Here is a 21,790-nt window from a genome sequence, read left to right as displayed (position 1 = left end):
CCCCCCCCCCCCCCCCGTCCAAGAAGAAAAACTGGATTTTGGTTATAGGAGCGATTTTCAACTTTTAAATGCTAAAGTTTTTCTCAATTATGAAAATTTTATAAATTCTATCATGTTAAAACATTGTTAAAAACCAAAAGTCCGGTAAAATAATTTTTTGTTCTGATATCTATAAAATTATTTTCATTCAGGCGATTTTAACAGCATTCGTGCACTTAAAAATAAGTTTGACCGGAGCATAACTTTGTCATTATAACTCAGATTTAAGTAATCTTAGACTTGTTGGAAAGCTGGTTTTATATTATAACTAAGACAAAAAGTCTCATGTAAAAATAATATCAGTTGACTAGTCAAACTTATTATAGAACCAGAGCATTTCTCTAAATTTTGATTTTTTATAACTTAATATGACTTAATGTTAATTTTTTATGATTTAATATGGCTAAATGTTGATTTTTAATGACTTGATGTTGCTTAATCTTGATTTTTTATGATACATGGTATATATAGCTTACTAAATAATGTTAGAAAATAGGGAAAATAAAAATAACAATTGGTCACCTCAACGCGTGCGCCTTTTCGCCTTGGCGCCGTGACAACTATGGCCTGTACATATTTGAGTTGTTTTAATTGAATTCGGTTTGTTCTAATACTAAATACTGTGCAAAATAAGCAATATTAGAAAAATTATACTGCAGGGTATGACATTCACTAGCAATTTAGGGCCCAAAACCAAACTACCATTTTTTGAATGTTTTCTTACAATCGAAAGGTTCCACAATATGTTTAGAGATGCTTAATTATTGCAGGTCAAATAATGGCCATTTCACCACCAAAATGGTCAACCGAATCTAGCAGCCAAAATGTGCAAGGTTTCAGTCAGGTTTTGGTTGAAACCTGATAACTTTTCTGTACAATATGTTCCCCATTTACTGAAGTCTGCAGCGGTCATTTTCTGTACAGCTTCTGGATTTTCATTGCTCTCTCATGGGTCCTTCGCAAAACATTTGCATCTGTTTATCCTTGTACAGTGAATGGGGCCTCTTTACTTGTGCTTCAGCAAATTCTTTTGATTTATGAAAAACAAATAAAAAAATAAAATTAAAGAGTATTCTAACTTCAACTTCAACAGGATTGTCTTTCAGCTCAATGAAAATAACTATGCTGCAAGGGGCAAAAGGTCTTGGGAAATCAAAAAAAAAAAAATGTCAACCAATTTTTTGTCAGCAACTCAAACAATGGAAATCCTTGTTCTACTTTTGTAAGAACTTGGCTTGACTGTTGATTTCCTGACAAGTTATTGAGGTCACCATAGAGCTTTTTCGATGAGTTAGTCGCGACTTTCCCGGGAGTGATTTGAGCTGTGATCCACAACCAGAATTCATCTCAACCCCTGGTTGGGTATATTAATTTAAGATATAATCTTCTCCTTTCATCAACAAATAAATTCTATACTGACCAACGGAAAAGAATTAAGACAGACAAAATCAGAGTGAATTATTATACTGTTTCACTTTCAACAAAATATAAGGAAACATACATTGTGGAAGATGTAGCAAATACATTCTGGCATAAATCGAATATTTGAAGCTTCGCCCCAAATAAGAAGATACAGTCCAATATAAAGGAGCTGTAATTGTTGTCTGTCAGCAGCATTTTCTGGGATGCTGCAAAGAAAACATCCAGTGCTTCAAATGGAAAAATCAAGAAAACAGAGAATTAAAAGGTAAAACACTTCTTTGAAGGTCATACGTATGATATGACTTGCAACCACTTACTTGATATTCTGTTTACAATGCAAGTAATTACACCATGAGAAATAATTTTTTAAGATTTTCCGCATCAAATCCTCGACAGTTCTATTGTCCAGCTACAATAAGTATCTATGTTAATCCACAATGAACTATTCAAGTCCAGAGCGCTAAAAAAAAAATAGACCGAAGTAAAATTGATCCTGCCCAACAGAAGGATTACCTGATCAAATTCTTCTTCTTCCCTACGCCTTGAATCAGCATTTGCAAGCAATAATATCAAGTGTTCCCTCTGATTTGCAACATTTCCTTTCTTCAATATCAAACATTTTTGACAAAAACAAAAAAAGTCAGGATCCATGCTGTATATTTACTGATCACTCATAACAAATAAAATTAGTGGAGAAGAATAGGGTTCCATTGCATCTATCCAGACCAACAGATGACTACGCATCTTTAAGCCAGCACACTTAAATCATTTGCAAAAAATAAAATCCTACAGTTGACCAGCCCACCAGAATATCATCAATTAAAATCATCTTATCAAATCATTATAACCACGTACTGTTTAGGATCCCTATTGGTTATTAAGAACTTATTATTCAAATTATAGCAATTTGAGTAATGACATGCATAGTCTAGGTCTTGTCCCAAGTATGACGGATAGAGCCTATTTGGAGGGCAAGGACCCATGTAGCCAAAACCATTTAGCTGAGATTCTCCTGATTTGCTGGGTTGTACCTCTTTCCTCTCACTTTCATTTTTCATTTCTCATCTCTCCATTCTTCATCTCTTCAACAACAACAAACCAACATCCAAAAATATATCCCACTTCATGCGGTCCACTATATGGAGATTCCAAGCAAGGACGAGCGCATGGATCCATGTAAAAAGATTGACGGGTTATGGCTAATTAAAACAAGTGCCGCCTATCAACCTAACGCAATGCTACAAATTAGCCACAAGCTTATAACAACTGACTATAATAAGGTACCGGCAGTCTATCTAACGTACCATATAGATCAGTCAAGACAAAGCATCCTACATGCATTACGTCCACCACCATATCACCCAACCTACTTAAGTTGAGATAAAGCTGAGTTTGTTGTTGTTGTAGCAATTTGAGTTCTGCAATGTTGAGTAAAATGATAAGTTATGCTTGTAACACCAAAGGGGTTTGATTATCTTGTCCCTGCAGCAGTCATTAGTTCAGTACCATTATGTTTCTAATAGCTACAGTCGATGGATTGGGTAGTTTCTTGGTAGTTCTCTAGTCTCCTAATTGTTCTCTACTGCCAGTCTTGTATTTATATTTATCAATATCTACAGCGGGGGCTGTCAATAGGGGTTATCGACTGTTATTATCCTTCGGCAGTCTCATCTTCTCCTTTCTTAACTCTTCTGTTCTTCTTCTTCTTCTTCTCTCTTCCCTCTTCTCTCTTCTCCTTATTGCGAATGCTGGTTTTAGATTCTGATATTATCACATGGTATCACAGCACTCTTAATCAGTTATTACAATTACCAACACTACTGTTTTTGTAAAGATTTGAGAACCAGAATCAAAGAAGAAGAAAGAAGAGAGAGAAAAAGGGATTGGGGAGGAAGGCTTATGCTATAGATTGTTTTATTATTATTAACACTCTAGTGCCAGCCACTTTCTTTATATTAAAACTGAAATAATTACATACTTTGAATATGACTCTAAAGACATAATATGAGTAGGACTCTAAAGCCTAATCATAATAGGGAACTTACTTAGACCAGGAAACTAACTCCCACAAACTCACTTAGACTAGGACTCATTCCATGAAAGAGACACTCCCCCTATCATGGACTCATTCCAACAGTTTTGATACTCTTAAAAACATGTTCGAAAGCTCGCACGTATTAGTAGAAATTTCAACCATTTCGAGTGTATCGAGCCAACCCAAGTCGAAACTATGGAGTACATTATAAAAGTTTAAGTTTTCAACTAGTTTCGACAAGTTTCGACAAGTTTCGACCAGTTTCGATTGTTTCAAACATAATTTCCCATATATCGGGTGGTTCAACCGAACCTGGTTCAACCAGGGCCTATATAATACCTTGTTTCGTGGGAAACAAGTTCATTATATCTAGTTTCAACTTTCCTCTCACATTTTTTGAATGTTTTGACTGGGAAACACGAGATTGAAGCACCAAAAAAAAAAACCCTATTTTTCTCCTAAAATTTTGGATTCTGTGGTAATGCCTAGGCCTTTCTTCTAAATTTACCCTTATTTATCTCTCGTATGTCACCTTGTGTTGCATTTATATCCTATAGTTTTCATGTATACATTATCTTTATGATATATATAGATATACTTATACATACATACAGTTATTTATATATATCTAAGGGAGGGATATTATCTTCTAGAATCTAATTTCAATGGTTTCGAGGTAGGCCAGCTTAAATCGATCTTCTGGTATGTGACATTTATTTTTGGTACATACTAATATATATATATATATATATGACGTAGATCAAAGCTTGAAGATGAAGAGGAAAACAAGAGCTAGAAAATACTGTTCACATGAACAGTAACACGTCAAAAAACTGTTCACATGAACACTAACACGAGTCACTATTCACGTGAGCAGTACTTTGTTTCAAAATCTTCTATTTTAGTTTCCTATTTTAGTAGTATGGTTATGTTTTTAGGAAGTCCTATTAGCTGCAATTTTGTTTCCTAAATTAGAAGTTAGTGGTAGTTTCTATTTTGCATTAGTTTCTATTTTGAATTAGCTTCTATTTTCATTAGTTGCTATTTTGATTTAGCTTCTATTTTCATTAGTTTCTATTTTGTGTCAAGTTTCCTATTTTGTAATTTCAGACCTCTATATGAAGAGGGTCTGCTGTAGACACAAATCACTATTGAATTAATGAAGTTGCTGCAGTTTTTTGTTTCCTCCCTCTCCTGAGAAAGGGAGACAAACAGCTGAGATAGTTGTGGGTGAGATGCCCAAGCTGAGATAGCCTACCTTGCTTACTATCTTCTTTTCTGATCTTCTTCCAGTTTCTGTTATTGTTTACTGTGAGAGGAGTGCTTGTGAGGTAAAACTAAGCCTATCTGAAGATCAGCCAAGGATCAAAGCCTGTCAAGAGATCAGCTTGAAAAACCAGCCACAACCAGAGAATCGATTTTCTGCAGTCAGGTTTTTCGGAAGCAAATCGACAGGGCTGTTTCTCCAGATCTGATCCAGCCACTGTTCGTCTATCTCCCTCAGTGTTTTGAGGACCCTTGAAACCAGGTTTGCCTGTCCTACAGTTTCCCTACTTGTGAGCTTCAATTTAGCCTTTCCCTTGGGCTTTGTTGAGCAATTTCATCTCTAGGTCTGAATTCAGAACTGGTATTGGTTGAGGGCTGTTTCTCTTATTGGGGCTTATTTACCTAGTCTAAATTAGCTCTACATTAATATATATATATATATATATGTATTATTTAGATGATTGATTTGATAGTTAAGCCAACCAATCATGTGCTCTTATCCTTAGATATTAACCTTATCCTAGTAATAGGATTACATATTTTATTTGATTTGAGACAAATTGGTGGATTACCTATTTTATTTCATTAGAAACAAATTGGTAGATTATCAATTTTATTTGATTGGAGACAAATTGGTGAGTTGTTTGGTTAAATAAATGAGTGATTGGAAAGGGAAAAGGTCATGACTCATAGGATAGATTTAGGATAATTTTTTAAGGGTGGTAATTTGATCACCCAAACCCTCATCAATCTTATACCTTGATTTACACCTCTAATTAAGGAAGCTTATAGGCTGATTAGTATTCTTTCTCCAAAATTTAGGTAACCATTATGAATCATTATTTTTAATAATTTGAAAAGAGGAATAGAGAAAAGAGAGAAGAAAGGAGAGGAGGAGAGGAAGAAAAAAGAGGAAGGAGATGAAGAGAAAGAAGAAAAGAGAAGGAGAAAAGGATACTAGCTGCAGCCTTCCTATGCCCTGTGTCCATTGGAAAAGAAGAAGAGTTGAAGAAGAAGAAGGCCTCATAACCTAGGCTGCATCCACCATTGGTTTATCCTCCTAGGAAGAGCTTGAAGACCCTTATGTAAGGGGTGCATCTAGCTACATCTTCAACCTTGTGAGTAAAACCATCATACTATCTCTACATTTTTCTTTTTTTACCCTTCTAAACCTCAAAGAAATTCTTAGGGCTTTACAGCCTTGTAGCTTCCATATCGCATGTGGTTTTCCTATTTTTTATCCCTTTTATATTTTCATGAAAATATGCTTTTAGTGTATGTATGTACGTTCATCTTTTCTTTCAAGACCTTGTCAATATATACCACTGTGCTCTACCTGACTCCCATATTCAGGTCCCTCCATCTACCCACCTCCAATACCTATAGGGACTATCTCCTTAACCCACCCATTAGACTCTACCCATCAACTTCTCTCACATGTTCCAATCCTCCATCCCGTGTGGGCCTCCTACCCACACCCACAAGACCTTCCCTCTTGCCTGATTGTTCTGTTTCTTTTATATCTCCTTTGCTCCTGGACGTACCTCCCCGCAAACTTTCTTTGCCTTCATTGTCGATCACTTTGGAAGGTGCTATACCAGTTCTCAGAATTGTGCAGGCTCCCCTTACACACTCCCTTGTTGCCCCGGTGGCCATTATCAAGCCCCAGTCTCCTTAGGAATGTAATTCCTTTGTCTAGTCTAGCCTAGCGTCTGTTGCCCCCAGTGATGCTCCTTCGTCTGCCCCCCAGGCAGGCCTCCACCTTGGAATGTGCCTCCTCGCCACTCAAGTCCTTGCAGCCCCATCCTGCACCCCCTGTTGCCACCCCTGTGGCTGCGATGACGACTTTATCCTCTTTTGAAGCCGTTGTTGTACCTCCATTGGCCTCTGAGAAGGTTGTCTTCTCCATGTCGAAGGTTTCCCTCTCTCCCATAACTACTAATGCCATGGCTACATCTGCCCCTAAAGAAGTTCCCGCCATCTAAGCCCAAGTCCTCTTCTCTAATCAAGACCAGGAATTCTTCCCATCTCCATCAGCAGTTTGAACCTCAAAACAAGCTTCCAGGTGCTCACCAACCCTCCCCCATCAGAGAATACCAGTGCCATCTTTCCAACAAATCCATTGGTCTCCTTCGGCCCTCTACCAACTCCTCTTCCATCATTTCTCATGTTGGTCCTCAACAGATCTCCCTCCGCTCCTCTGAGCTCTTGAAACCCCAACATCATATCTCTCCATGACCTCTTGGATCTTCTGGAATGATCGTGACTTAAATGCCCCAGCACATGCTGACATTAGATCCCGCGTCAGATCCTGCCAGGCTGAGTTTTGTTGCCTCCTTGAAACTAGCATCCTTGAGACCAATGACTCTCTGATTGCAGCCACAATTCCCCCCTTTTGGTCTTTCCTCTCTAATTATGCCCATTGCCCAATTGGTCGCATCTAGATTCTTTAGAATCCTCTAAATCTCCAAACATCCAATCTTTCTTCCACCTCTTAATTCATTCACCAATCCATCTCTGATCCCTCTAGCTCTTCCTTCTGCTTCCTCTCCGTCATTTATTCCTTAAATTGTTCCAAGATAAAGTCTCTCTTTGGTCTGATCTTTGCTCCATCTCCCCCTCCATCGGCACCTCCCCTAGGGATTGCAAGTGATTTCAATCAGTCATGAAAAGCTCGGTGGTGATCATATTGATAGCCCTTCTATAAAAGCTTTTAACGATTGTATTGAAGATCTTAGTGACAATGATTTGAGATGGATAGGAGTAAGGCTCTGGTGGCAAAACCACCGACAAGGTTCTAACTGGATTGCCTGTAAATTGGACAGGGTTCTAATCTTTTGGTTGAGCTTTGCTTTTTTTCTTTTCCTTCCTCTCATGCGTCTTTTGATCTCCCTGGTATCTCTAATCATAGTCCTATCTCTCTCTATGCCGCCCTTTCATCTAATCATCTCCTTCGTCCTAAAGCCTTTCAAGTTCTTTGACATGTGGACTCTTCACCAGGATTTCCTTCCCATTGTTAAAGAAGCTTGGGACATCCCTGTCCATGCTTTCTCCTCCCCCCTCATCTCCTTTACTAGAAAACTTCGAAACAACAAGGCTGCTCTCAAGAGGGTTGGAACCTCTCCTCCTTTGGGAACATTTATTCTAGAGTGTCTTCCTGTAAACTTAAGCTTAAGTCCATCCAAGCTAGGCTTCAAGATGACCTCCATAATATGTCTCTTGCTCTGGAAAAATATATTGTCTCCTCTGATCTCTCTTTGTCTCTCCTTACTCAGCAAGAAAGCTTTCTCCGTCAAAAAGCTAGAATCAAGTGGTTGGAGTTGGGTGACTCCAATATTGTGTTCTTCCACCGCTCTCTCAAAGCCAAGTCAAATGTCAACTCCATCTCTCTTCTCACCTCTTCGAATGGTTCCATCCTACACCAGCCTAAGGACATCAAATCTAAAGCAATGTCCTACTTTGAGAACATATTCCGTTCTTCTCACTCCCCTTCAGTTCTACCCCCTCCCTCCCAACCTTATCAACAAATTCATCCCTGAGCATTTGAGTCCTTCCCTTCAGTCCATCCCTTCTTATAAAGAGATCATCTCTGCCATCCTCTCCAATAACACCAACAAAGCCCGTGGGCCGGATGGTTTTAATATGGGATTCTTCTCTTCTTATTAGAATATCATCAAAGTTGATCTCATTACTGCCATTCGCAATCTCTTCCTCAATCCCAATAAGATCCAAGGAATCAACCAAAAACCTTCCTTTACCTCATCCCAAGAAGGAAGGTGCCTTCTCTATGTCTAATTTCAGTCGCATCTCTCTTTGCAATCTCCTCTACAAGTTCATTGCCAAGATCCTAACCAATCTCATTCAGTCAGTTGTCGACTCCCTTGTCAGTGCAAACCAATTAGCTTTCATAGCCAGGAGGAGTATTGTAGATAATATTATCTTATGCCATGAGATCAACAAAGGCTTTGATAGAAAATCCCACTCTTCTACTACTCTCCTCAAGATCAACGTTCACAACGACTTCGACTTCATAAAATGGGATTTCATCATCAAAGTTCTCCTTCAAATGTCTTCCCTCCTTTTTTTGTCTGCTAGATTCATTCCTGCATTTCCTCCCCTCGCTTCTCTGTTCTTGTGAATGGAAGTCCAACTGGATTTTTCTCTTCTTCTATGGGAATTTGCCAAGGTTATCTTCTATCCCCCTTCCTTTTCTCTCTCTTGATTGAGATCCTCTCTAGATCCATTCAATCTTCTACAGACCATCATCTCATATCCCCTATCAAAAATTATAATTCTCTCCTTCTCACCCACTTGGCTTTCGTTGATGAGCCCATAATCTTCTTTAAAGCTGACCCGGGCTGCATCTCCTCCATTATGTCCTCCCTCCTCTTCAAGAACCTCTTGTCTTCACATCAACCTCCTTAAATCTCATATCTTCATTTAGGGAGTCTCTGAAGCCTACAAATCCCACCTCCTCCAACGCACTGGGTTCTCCCTAGGCTCTCTCCCTGTGAAGTACTTTGGTCTTCCACTCATCACTGCCAAATTCACTGCCACCATTGCTCCCCCAAGTTTGACCTAATGGGAAAAAAGCGTCCACTTTGAAAAAGAAAACTCATCTCCTTCGCGGGCCGTCTATTTCTTGCTAAATCAGTGCTCTAATCCATGTACCTTAATTGGTCTGGCATTTTGTTCTCCCAAAATTGACCACCAAGGCAATTGAATCCCTCCTTCGTTCCTTCCCCTGGAAAGGAGGTGATATCTCCAAATTCCTCAACCCAATTAGTTGGTCTTCGATTTGTCACCCTAAAGCCGAAGGAGGCTTGGTTTGAGAAGATTTAAAGATGCTAACTATGAAGGGATCCTTAAGCTTATCTAGAACATTGCCTCCAAGCACAACAGCATTTGGGTCTCCTAGGTCTACTCTTCTCTCCTTAAGAATGACTCCATTTGGACTACCTCCCCCTCTTCCGATGCTTCCTGGGTCTGGAGAAATATCCTCTTTTGCAGACCTAAAGCTATGGAAGCAATTTATTATATCATTAGCAATGGTTTCACTACTTCCCACTTGCTCGATCCCTGACATCCTTCAAGTGACCTCCCATCCCTTGTCACCCCTAGAACCGTCTTCTCCTTTGGCCTAACTAGATTGGCTACTATTGATACCATCCTTTCAGATGGTGTCTGGACCCCCCTCTACGCTGGTTGATCTTTGGTCCTCCTTCCTCCAATCCCTCCAGGGCATCGTGGTAGATTTGGCAAAATCTCTTGGCTCCCATCCTCGTCTAGCCCATTTACAACTGCATCTGCTTGGACTTCATTCACTCAAATGGCCCCCTTGCCCTTGGCGTAAAATTCCTTGGTTCAAAGGCCATATTCCTTGCCAGAGCTTCATTGTTTGGCGGGCCTTATCCAATTGTTTGCCTACTCAATCCTTCCTCATCTATAGGCACATCAATGTTACTTCTACTTACTGTCAATACTGGAATGGTATTAAAAATGATGGCCATCTCTTCTTTTTTTGCCCATTCTCCACTTCCATCTGGAAGAGGGTCCTTTGTTGTTGTTGGCCTGTCAATAGAATAGTGCTTCCTTCGGTAGAGCGTGGATTTGAATCGATATGACTTTTGTTGGTAATTCCATCTGTGACACTGCAGGAAAGCTTGCATTCCGTGCTACAATCAGCCATATCTAGACAAAAAGAAATCTTCGTAGATGGACTACCAAGATTTAGAAGGCCATCTACTTTGATGTTAGTTCCAAACTGTCCTCAATCTGCCCCCATCCGGTCAAAAACTCCCCAAGGAACAGGCTCATTGTTGTCTCTTGGGGCCTCCTCCCCCTTCCCCCCCCCCTCCAATTGTTTTGTCCCCTTTGGTTTTTTGTTGCCTCTTGGCTTAGTGTAGTCCCCCACCCCCTTTTTTTAGGCTTGGTTCCCTTCAGATTTGTATTGCCCTCCCTCCTTTGTATATTCTTCTCCATTTGGTAATGAATTATTTGTTCATCCGAGAAAAAAAAAAAAATAAAGATGGCCAAATGACAAAACAAAGTACTAAAAAATATGGGGGACTACTAGGAGGGTGTACAAGACCACCGAGGATACATGGACATACTTGGGAGAGTATGCACATAAATGGGAGGGTAATTTGAGTTTCGATCTGAAATTTAACAAGTGATCATTCCCTAGACATCCGATAGTCAGAAACATCGCTCTTCCACATGGTAAAGTCCAGGGCATGCTGATTAGGAAATCAGGGCCAGCCATGGTGGAACTCTCTTTTCTAATATGAATTTATGATAATATTTTTCTGTGGGAAGTATTTTGTCTTGACAGGATTTTTCTAAAATCTAAATTATTTTGTACACCAAAATAGGATTCCTCCTTTTTTTTCTTTTTCTTTTTTTTGGATAGGAGGGGGTTGTACCTAGCATTTTCTCGATCACTTTCCATGTGAACCATATGCAAATATAAGCATGGCGCAGGACATTTAGGCCTACAGGCAAGGGACACTAAGTACTCAATGAAAAGAGATTCACAATTATGGTTGTTAAATAGAAATCTCTAGAAATAGCGTAATAATAGGATACAGATCAATAGAAACTCAGACTGCAACTTACTTGAAACCCAAAAGCTAGCCAAAGCCAATCAAGAAGATCATGGATGGCTATTTCCCTGTTGTCGGGCTCATTAGGTAGAGCTCTGGGATTTGGAAGGGTTTCCACCTTACATAAAGCACTAATCGAGGCTTTGATCTGTATTTCCAGTAGCAAAAAGTATTAAGCAGAGTGCTCAGATGGAACATAAAAATTTGCAGCTAGATAAAATTTTGAGAAAAGATATGCAACACAGATCTAACCTCTGGAAGTTCCATTATTGCAGGCTTAGCTCCTGTTGTAGCTCCAGTTGCATACAATGGAAGAATGTTGTAGTGTACATACTGCTTCTTTTTCATCTCAACTTCTCTAGCATAATCGTTTATCTGCAAATAATTTTATTTTTTTAAAATGCAAAATATTTAAAAAGAAAACTATCAACTAATATAGAAAAATAAAAACATAAACTGACCTGTTCTTCAACTTTCTCATTAGGCACCACAGTTTTTGCAACATCATATAACACCGAAGCGATCTGATAGATCTTGGCCATCTCCTCCCTAATAATGAGTCAGAATAAAGACAGAAAAAACAGAAAAGTAGATACTTAGCATTCAATATTAAGTCTTTAAGTCTTACGGTTTTTTCCTATCATCGCTGTCCCTGATGTTTTGTTCATAGAACATCTGATAGAACTTTTGTATTTCCCTGGGATCATTTTTTGCAAGCTGAGGTTTTGTTTCCATTTCTTCCTGTTACCAAAATAATCTCAAAATGTTTTAAAGAATGTAACCACTTACAATTGAAGCTTGCCTATACTATAAGCAAATGATACAAAAGATTGTATAGCCAGCAATGCATCAAGGAAAATATAACTGTAAAATACTCACTCCGTTCCTTAAAACTGTCCTCTTTGGGATTTTTTACTGTTCCAAAATGATAGTCGACTTCAAGCATTTAATGCTATAATTTTGGTACCTTTTCCATATTACCCTTTGACACCATACTCTCAAGTAGTTCTACACTTCTACTTCCAATGTTGTAAATGAAGGTCAACTTGGAATCCATGTTATAGATAAAGGGTGAACCAGGAAATAAAGTAACAGAAGCGGTAAGTTAGTATTAATTAACATCACTTTAAAATATGTGTCTTTCCAAAGAGGACAGTTTTAAGGAATGAAGTAGTTAAGTAGCAGACTATAGAATTTTTCTGATATATAATCTGCCTCAATCTTAGATGGTTGTAATAAGACCAGAATTATGTTCATTTCATTTTATTATTTTATATTTTTTCACTAAGTGAAGGAGAAATCCTGTCATTGGACTTGGTTATTAGTTTCTCCTTTCAATATCAATAACAAAATAATATAACTACAGAGAACTGAGGGAAAAGACAAACACTTTTTAATATAGAAATATTTCACATACGTAAGTTGTAAATTATGGTATAAAACTTTTTTTGGGGTGAATAAATAATTTATTAACAGAGGAAGAAAAGGAACAGGGAGGCCCCAAAGAGGAAGAAGGAGAACCAATACAACAGGTGTTGAAGGTTGATGCTAATCCCGATAAGAGATTAGCACTAACCTGAGGACCCGATAGAGGCCTTTTGGTCCTATCGGGTTCCTAGGGTTTTATCCTTATGGAGGGGCAGTCTTGTAACTTTGTTTTATTGTTTTTAGGCTATTATTATAACAACATAACCTGCGATCAGTCTCATACTGGACTGATCACAGGCTGCTCTGTTTTCTGGGCAGCTTTCGGTCTTTCTTCTCTTCTTCTTCTCTTTTCTGGTTTCTGGTTTTTGTTACAAGGTGTTTGTATTGCAACTTGGTATCAGAGCCATAGTTGTCAAGGCGGTTTGCCTGGGGCTTAGGCGACAGCCGCCTTGTTGCACTGCATGTTGCCTTCTGTTTCGGCACTTATTTATGTCAAATATCATTCAAGTAAATGTTTTTACTTAAGATATTATTCATATATAAGCAAATATCCCCTATTTGAATCCAATAAAAATAGTTTAAAAATCAAATTCCAAAAGGATAAAAAGTCAACCCCCCAGTCCAAGAACAAAAACTGGATTTTGGTTATATGGACGATTTTCAACTTTTAAATGCTAGGGTTTTTCTCAATTATGAAAATTTTATAAATTCTATCATGTTAAAACATTGCTAAAAACCAAAAGTCCGGTAAAAAAATATTTTGTTTTGATATTCATAAAATTATTTTCATTCAGGCGATTTTAACAGTATTCGCGCACTTAAAAATAAGTTTGACTGAAGCATTCCTTTGTCATTGCAACTCAGATTTAAGTAATCTTAGACTTGTTAGAAAGCTGGTTTTATATTATAACTAATACAAAAAGTCTCATGTAAAAATAAAATCATTTGACCAGTCAAACTTATTATAGAATTAGAGCATTTTTCTAAATGTTGATTTTTTATAACTTAATATGACTTAATATTAATTTTTTATGATTTGATGTGGCTAAATGTTGATTTTTAATGACTTGATGTGGCTTAATCTTGATTTTTTATGATACAAGGTATATATAACTTACTAAATAATGTTAGAAAATTGAAAAAATAAAAAATAACACTTGTTCACCTAATTCGCCTTAAGGCGGGCGCCTTCTCGCCTAAGCGCTTAGACAACCCTCCACCGCCTTGGTTCGCCTTGGCACCGTGACAACTATGATCAGAGCAGGTCTAAATCACATCGATTGGCTAAGTACAGATCATCGTTTCTGATTTCGACCAAGCGGTATTGTTTTTCTGGTGTGCAGCCACCTCCTTGCTGCATCTATTACCTGGTTTGACCTAGTTATCATGACATAAGTAAAACTAGGTCTCTTTTTTATTACTACTTGCTTGGTATGTGTACTGGTTGAGGTCGAGATGTCTCCCTCCCTATTTTTATGGCTACTGCCCCTGTTTCTGCAGTGTGTATTGCAGCTGCCCCTATTTATGGACTGAGTAACTGTCGATATTGAAGTGCTGCTGTCCGCCGTTTTATCTTCCTATACTACTACCCTCTCTAGCAGATTTGGTTGATCTTCTATCAGGGCTAGTTCGACCCTAACTGCTGCCCCTATTAGATCAATTTTTTTTTGGTGTTTTGGTGTCCGATTGCTTACTACTGCTGGTTTTTCAGATTTGATTTGTGGGTGATTATTATTTGAGTCTCATGGCTGAGATCAAAACCCCTACCCCTACCCCTACTACTACTACAACATCTTCTACCTCGGACAATGTGAATATCCAGATTACATCCATCAAGCTTAAAGGCAGCTCGAACTATCTTCTTTGGGCTCAATCAGTCAAGGTTTATCTGATGGCAAAGGATAAGCTTGGTTATACCACCTCTGATCCTCCCAAGGAATCTGACTTTTATACCACCTCTGATCCTCCCAAGGAATCTGACTCTAGTTATACTCAGTGGCAGAAAAAATGTTTTAATCCTCATATGGTGATGGAACAGTATGGAACCATATGTCACTGCTAATGTTATGTTTCATTCTACTACAAAGGGAGTGTGGAATGACTTGAAGGAGACCTACTCTCAGGAAAAGAACATGACTCATATCTATGATATCTATGAAAAATTGTTTCAGTTTCACCAGTCAGACAAGCCACTTGCAGAATATTACAGTACTTTCAGGGGTATGGTTAAAGAACTCAATGTCTTCCAACCCTTGACCACTGACATTGATAAATTGAAGGCTCAGCGTAACGAATTCTTCGTCTCCAAATTCTTGGCTAGTCTAAACAATGACCTGAAGGCAGTGAAGACTTACTTGCAGGGGATACTGTGTCTACTCTGAATGATACCTACTCACGACTGTAGCGAATTACCTTTACCACAAAACTTGATAAGTCTTCCAAAGACAATTCTGCCTTCCATGCCAACCGTGGACGTGGTTTCGGTTGTGGGGGAGGTCGTGGGTCGGCTGGTCGAGGATCTGGTGGACAGCCCTCTGACCGTACAGCTCGATAATTTACTTTTTGTGGAAAGCCCAACCACACTGTGGAGACTTGTTGAGCAAAGCATGGCAAACTAGAGTGGGCAACATAGTTAGCTAATCATCCAGTGTCTGATGATCGTACGGAAACAATGGCTCCAGTTGACACTAAACCAACACCTTCTTCAGGAGATTCAGCTACTTGTCTGAGCGATGACATCAACCAGTTGCTTCGGCGCTTGCACACTCTTGAGGCATCTGCGAATACATCCACTGGTGCGTCCACATCCGCTGCTACCCTAGCCCACACAGGTACCTCAGCCCTTCTTACTACTACATCTACCCCCTAAATCATTGATTCAAATGCTTCTGCCTATATGACCGATAAGTCATCACCCTTTAAGGATTTTTCTACTAGTTCCAGTTCTAACTCTGTGATCCTTGCTAATGGTGCTTCAACACCGGTTCTAGGTCACGGTTCTATCTCACCTACCCCATCCATAAACTTATTCTCTACCTTACATGTTCCTCAATTTCCATTAAGTCTTCTCTCAGTGAGTCAATTAACTAGTTTGTTAAATTACTCAATAACATTCTTTCCTTCTTACTGTGTCTTTCAAGATCTTCACACGAGGAAGACGATTGGCGTGAAAAGAAAGGATTATATTACCTCAACAGTGGCTGTCCTACCTCTTCTGCTGCTGCTACGGCTGTTGGGGACATCACTCCTTTCCAAGGGCATTGTCGTTGAGGTCATTTGTCGCTTTCTAGGTTACAGCTTTTATTTCCTAGTTTTAAGTCTACTCCTAGGTTAGAGTGTGAGGCTTGTGAGTTGGGGAAACATCACCGTGTGTCATTCCCATCTTGCTCTGTGTCTCGTAGTCCGTCTATATTTTCTTTAGTCCACTCTAATGTATGGGGTCCTTGCAGAGTCAATAATAGATTTGGGTTTCGGTATTTTGTGACTTTTATGAATGATCATTCCCGCCTTACATAGCTTTACATGTTAAAGGACAGACCTGAATTTTTACATGTATTTACAAAATCCCATAATGTACTAAAGACTCAGCTTGGCATTCCTATTAAAATCTTTCGTTCTGATAATGCTTTAGCATATGCTCAAACTGATATTTCTGATTTTTGTGATATTCATGGGATGATCCACCAAACAAGTTGTGCCTATACTCCACAGCAAAATGGAGTCGTAGAGCACAAAAATCGGCACCTTCTTGAGGTTTCCCGAGCCATGATGTTGCATAAGCATGCTCCTAAGCATTTTTGGTGTGATGGTGTCTTAACTGCATGTCATTTGATTAACCACATGCCATCTTCTATTTTGTCCAACAAATCTCCTTTCTCTGTTATGTTCCCTAATTTACCGAGTTTTCCTGTTCCCCCTTGGGTTTTTGAGTGTGTGCTTTGTTCACAATTTGCACATGCAAGTTGATAAGTTGTCTCTTAGGTCTACTATGTGCATTTTTTTAGGCTATTCTCGTACTCAGAAAGGGTATAAGTGTTATGACCCTACTACACATAGGAACTTTGTCAGTGCCGATGTGACCTTTGAGGGTACTTCATTCTACCCTTCTCCCGTGCCCTCGTCTAGTGTAGAGTGGTCTTCTCCATCTCTTCCACCCATACCCTCCCTTATACCATTCCCTAATGCTCCTGGTGCCAGTTTCTCCCCTCCCCTACAGGTTTATCAGCATCAGAAGAAGATTGGACAGCCTAGTGGCGAGGTAATTACTCCAAATGATTCACTCCTTCCACTGCCGACTTCCTCTGGTGAAGCTCCTCTTCCTCCTTCGTCTGATGACTTACTGATTGCGCACAGGAAAGGTACTCGTTCTTGCACTCACAAATCTATGGTTGTGTACCCTATTAATAAATTTGTATCTTTATCTCATCTTCCCTCTCCTATCCATAGTCTTGCCCTATCTCTTTCCACTTAACCCTATTCCCCATACCCATGTTGAGGCCCTCCGTATCACTGGATGGAAGGCCGCCATAGATGTAGAAATTGATGATCTTTTGAACCGTGGTACATGGAGTCTAGTAAATTTACCTCCTGGTAAGGATCTGGTGAAGTGTCGCTGGGTGTACACTGCTAAGTATCATTCTGATGGCTCTGTTGAGCGGTTGAAGGCCCGTCTGGTTGCTAAGGGGTATACTTAGACTTATGGTGTTGATTACTTTGAAGCCTTCTCCCCGGGTGCTAGACTGAATTCTATTCATCTTCTTATTTCTCTTGTTGTCAACTTTAATTGGCCCTTATTTCAGTTGGACATCAAGAATGCCTTATTGTATGGTGATCTACAAGAAGAGTTAAATAATTTGGATTAAAGACAGGTCATAGCACCATCTAATTTAAAAGGAAAAAGGGTCCAAAATCTGATTTGGCAAGAAGCAATGGCTGAAAAAAGATTAAGTAAAGAGTACTATCCGATGAGTACAGACTGGCAATAGATAAAGAAAGCACAGTGGAAGAATGTTTCAAAGTCAATGACGATGACATGGGCTTTGTAATTTAGTATCTGTTAAAAAGGGAATATTAGCTCAGTTGTATAATTATAAGGCAAACCGGGAGGAAGAGGGCTTTATGGTGAGGATGGGAGAGCGGTGCAATGGCTATGCAGTCCATGCATGAGTAGTTGATTAGAGAGTTTAATTCAACAAGTTCAGGAAAGGATTATGGAGGAAAAGAAAGTACGGAAGAAATGTGGCTCCCCAACAAGTAGCTATTTTCACCTAGATAGAACTATATATAGCTCCACCATATGGCAACCTCCAACAAAAGGTATGATGACCAATATTATGTTACCTCTGTTATGAGCATGATTTAAAGTATCTCTGATACCGATACGATACCCTCCGATATGTATCTTAAATTTAGCCGACCGATACGATACATGGAATTTTTAAAATCCTTTCGTATCGATATATATCCTACGATACATGCCGATATGCATCAATACACCACCAATACACAACGATATGATACGATATGAAATGCACCAATACGACTCTATAGAAAATATAAAATCGATGTGAAATGTACATTTCGATATGTATCGGTACGTATCGGTGAGTATCGATATGTATCGATCGGTATATATCGGTATGTACCGATACAGTGCGCTACGGTCATATAATGGCCAAGATGGGTAATTTTTCAGAAAACACGATTTTTTGAGGGGTTTTTGTTTCAAAGTTGCTGCCAGCCATATTTCTCCCTAACTAAAGTGGAAATCAAGGTTGGGAACAAGGATTTTTCATTTATGGGACAACTACAAACCTTGAATTCTTAGTGCGATACCCTCAATTTAGTGTTTATGCATAATACATGTTATCAATAGCCTTTTTTTAACAAATTCTTTATGCAAAAGTGTTTAAAAAAATATTTTCTATCCATTCATGTGTGTATCTTTAGCATATCTTAGTGTATCTCCGATACGATAGGATACGATACCCTCCGATACGTATCTTAATTTTGGCCGACCGATACGGCGATCGATACCGATACTTTAATCCTTGGTTATGAGGAAGAAGAAACAGTGACAAACATTTTTCCAAATTGTAGTGTTGCTGAAGATGTAGAGCGAAGTTACATGGAACTCTTTGGTGCATTGTGTAATCAAAAGGCTGAGGGTGGCTATAATTACGCTTTAGAATGTCATTTAACCAAGAGTTTTAACACTGGAAGTGTTTGCTTTTCTTCCTTTTTTTTTTTTTTTTTTTTTTTTTTGGGTGGGGGTGTAGGAGAGCTTATTTGTCTGTGTTTTGTCGCCGTTCTTGTTTGGATGGTGGGTAGTAAGGTTGTACCTCTTCTGATCCAATAGAGGACGGGATGGGGTGTGGTTTTCTTTTTTTAGTAATTGATATGGGTTGGGCTTTTCATTTTTTTCTGTCTATTTTTATCTCTCTTCTAGTCCCCCACTTTTCTCTGTTCATTTCCGATTCACTGTAGCCAATTATTTTCATCTCTTCTCCCAATGATGTCAACTTGTGTGATGAATTGATTACTACTTCTTTAGTGGGCTCGATGGAAGGTATTGTTCAGGATAACAAGGAGGATGCGTTGTCGGATCTACAAATTTGGTAAACTTAATTGAAGGAGAGGAGCGAGTCAAGGAGCAGGATTAAGAGTCTAGGATGAGGAAGAAGAAGAAGAAAAAGAAAAAGAAAAAGAAAAATTCGGGTTCTAAGGCCCTGAGTGTAATTTAAATCTCGAGATAGATAGTTCATCAGCTACTTCTTCGGAGGAACTTTCGGAGCCTATGGCCCTTTCGAATCTTGAAAATGATTTTTATGATGGGGAATTATTTCTTCAAATTTCGACTTGGGATGCAACAACAGTCGTTATCTCTCCAGAGGAAAAGACAGTTGGATCATAGTGAGGAGATGACCGATCAAGTTGAGTTGAACCTTAGTGAGAAGGTGATCCATCAAGCTGACAATATAGATGATTTTCATATGGACTTGCCGGAGGTAGAGTCTGAGTTGACCAATGATGACGATGACCCTGGTCATGGTGTCTTTAGAATCTGGACCCATCCGGACACGAGAAGCTTTTTGAGGCAGAGTCGTCACATCAAAAGAGCCCCATACCATCTTCACTCCACGATTGGGCTACTTAATTCTTCTATAGCATTTCTTTCTGGTTAAAAAAATGTTCCTTTCCAATTTCCCTTTGTAATGCGGGGGGTCTATTCCGCTTGTTTTGTTGGCGCTACTCTCCCTTCCTTAGGCCAGTCTAATAGGGGGAATGGTTGCCTTCTCTTGTTTTTCATTTTTGGTCCTTTCTTTTATAAAAAAAAAATTCTGTATTTTCTGATCTAAGGGGGGAGAGAAAGAGAGAGAGAGAGAGACACTATATGTCAATGGCAAAACTGTGATGTACATTTCAAATGGGCATTCAGAAATACCATAAGTAACTAAATCACCTAAAGCATGTCAACATTCTTTAACAAAAAAAGGTCAGAGGCTCTTCAGTGTCAAATCACTGGAAATATGCAGTCCCTTTGATAAAGAAAGAAGATTGTATCTTTCAGTAAATATCAAAACATCAACAGTTGTCTGTCGTACCCTTTCCAGTCTATGCAGCAGATATGTTTTGAATTGACGAACACCACGTCCAAGTGACATTAGATCCATTTTATGAGCCTTCTCAAATGCATGAAAACGACCTGATTGAACAAATATACAATGGTGTTAGGCAACATTACAGATCATGCAAAATATCAAATGTTCAGATATAAAAAGAAAAAAGGAGCACTGCAAGTTTGCAACAAACAATAATTGAAACACTTGTCAAATGTGGAAAGAAAAAAACTCCATTTAGAGAAGAGTAATAAACATTCTTTTCTTCAAACATAGTAGTTACCTGGACCATGGTTCGAAATCTCGCCAAAATTTAAAATTTCGGAATTTCGGTGGTTTTTTCTTTTTACCAAAACTAAACTAGATACGAATTAAGGGTTGTACAACATTTCGGTCGAAATTTCAGTATTTTGACCGAAAGTTTGGTACCGTTTCGGTATTTCCCCAAAATGGTACAACCCATGGTTATAAATACTCCATCTTGTCGAGACAGAGTCGAAATCTGTCTCGACTGTCTAGGTGGTTTCGGTTCAAGGAGCCTATTTTGAAAGAAAAACACTCATTCTATCCTCTAATTAGCCACATCATCACACTCTTTGACTTCCATTGGACTCCTACAAAAAGATCCATACATTCAAAGCTTAAAGAAGGTAAAAGTTTTTCTCTAAAACCATTTTTTTTTTAAATAGTACATAAATACTTGTTGGATGCCTGTAGATATTTTATATGTTAGACATTAGAGGCCGATCTATGACCTCACGGAGTTGAAATTTTTTTTTTGGTACATAAATATTTTTTTTATTTTTCTAGTTTAAAAATTTATTTTCCATTAACATAAATTATTACTTTTTATGCCAAATATTGCTTTGATGGTTGTCAACTATATATATGTCAGTCACCAATGGCTGTTCTACAACTCCATCGGAGTGAAATTTATTTCCAGCCGGTAATTATTTATTTTAATTTTTAAAAAATATGAAAATAGATTAATAATTGAAAAATAATTTTAAAAATAGGGAAAATTTTCTGTTTTGATTTTAAAAATAAAAGAAAAGTAGGAGATTAATATTAAAGTGTTTTGGAGCATACTATATGCTTGTTATGTTATAACATCCTTGATTTTGTTGTATTATGTCATTAAAATATTTTCTAAAATTGATTAAAAAATAATTTTATGTAAGAATAAACTATAAGCAGCTACCATATACTTGTAACTTAATAATGACATTCTTTTTTCTATGCATCAGCATCAGGGTGACATAAAATGGCTAGAGGAGGAGGAAGGTGAGAGACATGATAGTAGTCGTGATAGTGGAGAGATTGCATGGAAATATGGAGAGCCGATTGATGGCGATAAGAGGCATACAAAATGCAAC

The 21,790-nt window shown here is 38.5% G+C and overlaps 1 protein-coding gene across 1 annotated transcript in view; it reads right to left on the bottom strand.

Moving 5' to 3' along the window:
* Positions 1–20,520, bottom strand: part of LOC122064088 (callose synthase 7-like) — a 102,415-nt gene extending 81,895 nt beyond the window's left edge. The window contains exons 1-8 of the mRNA XM_042627794.1: positions 20,400–20,520; positions 11,996–12,108; positions 11,829–11,916; positions 11,620–11,742; positions 11,381–11,515; positions 1,975–2,064; positions 1,779–1,870; positions 1,541–1,667 (exon numbers count right to left, since the gene is read on the bottom strand). Coding sequence (XP_042483728.1) covers positions 1,541–1,667; positions 1,779–1,870; positions 1,975–2,064; positions 11,381–11,515; positions 11,620–11,742; positions 11,829–11,916; positions 11,996–12,108; positions 20,400–20,468 — 837 coding nt within the window. The 5' untranslated portion in view covers positions 20,469–20,520. The remainder of the gene's footprint in view (positions 1–1,540; positions 1,668–1,778; positions 1,871–1,974; positions 2,065–11,380; positions 11,516–11,619; positions 11,743–11,828; positions 11,917–11,995; positions 12,109–20,399) is intronic.
* Positions 20,521–21,790: the final 1,270 nt, after the last annotated feature.

This window comes from Macadamia integrifolia, unplaced genomic scaffold, assembly GCF_013358625.1.
Source record: "Macadamia integrifolia cultivar HAES 741 unplaced genomic scaffold, SCU_Mint_v3 scaffold1516, whole genome shotgun sequence".
In the NCBI taxonomy this organism is placed as follows: domain Eukaryota; kingdom Viridiplantae; phylum Streptophyta; class Magnoliopsida; order Proteales; family Proteaceae; genus Macadamia; species Macadamia integrifolia.
This window is presented reverse-complemented; position numbering and strand designations above follow the sequence as displayed.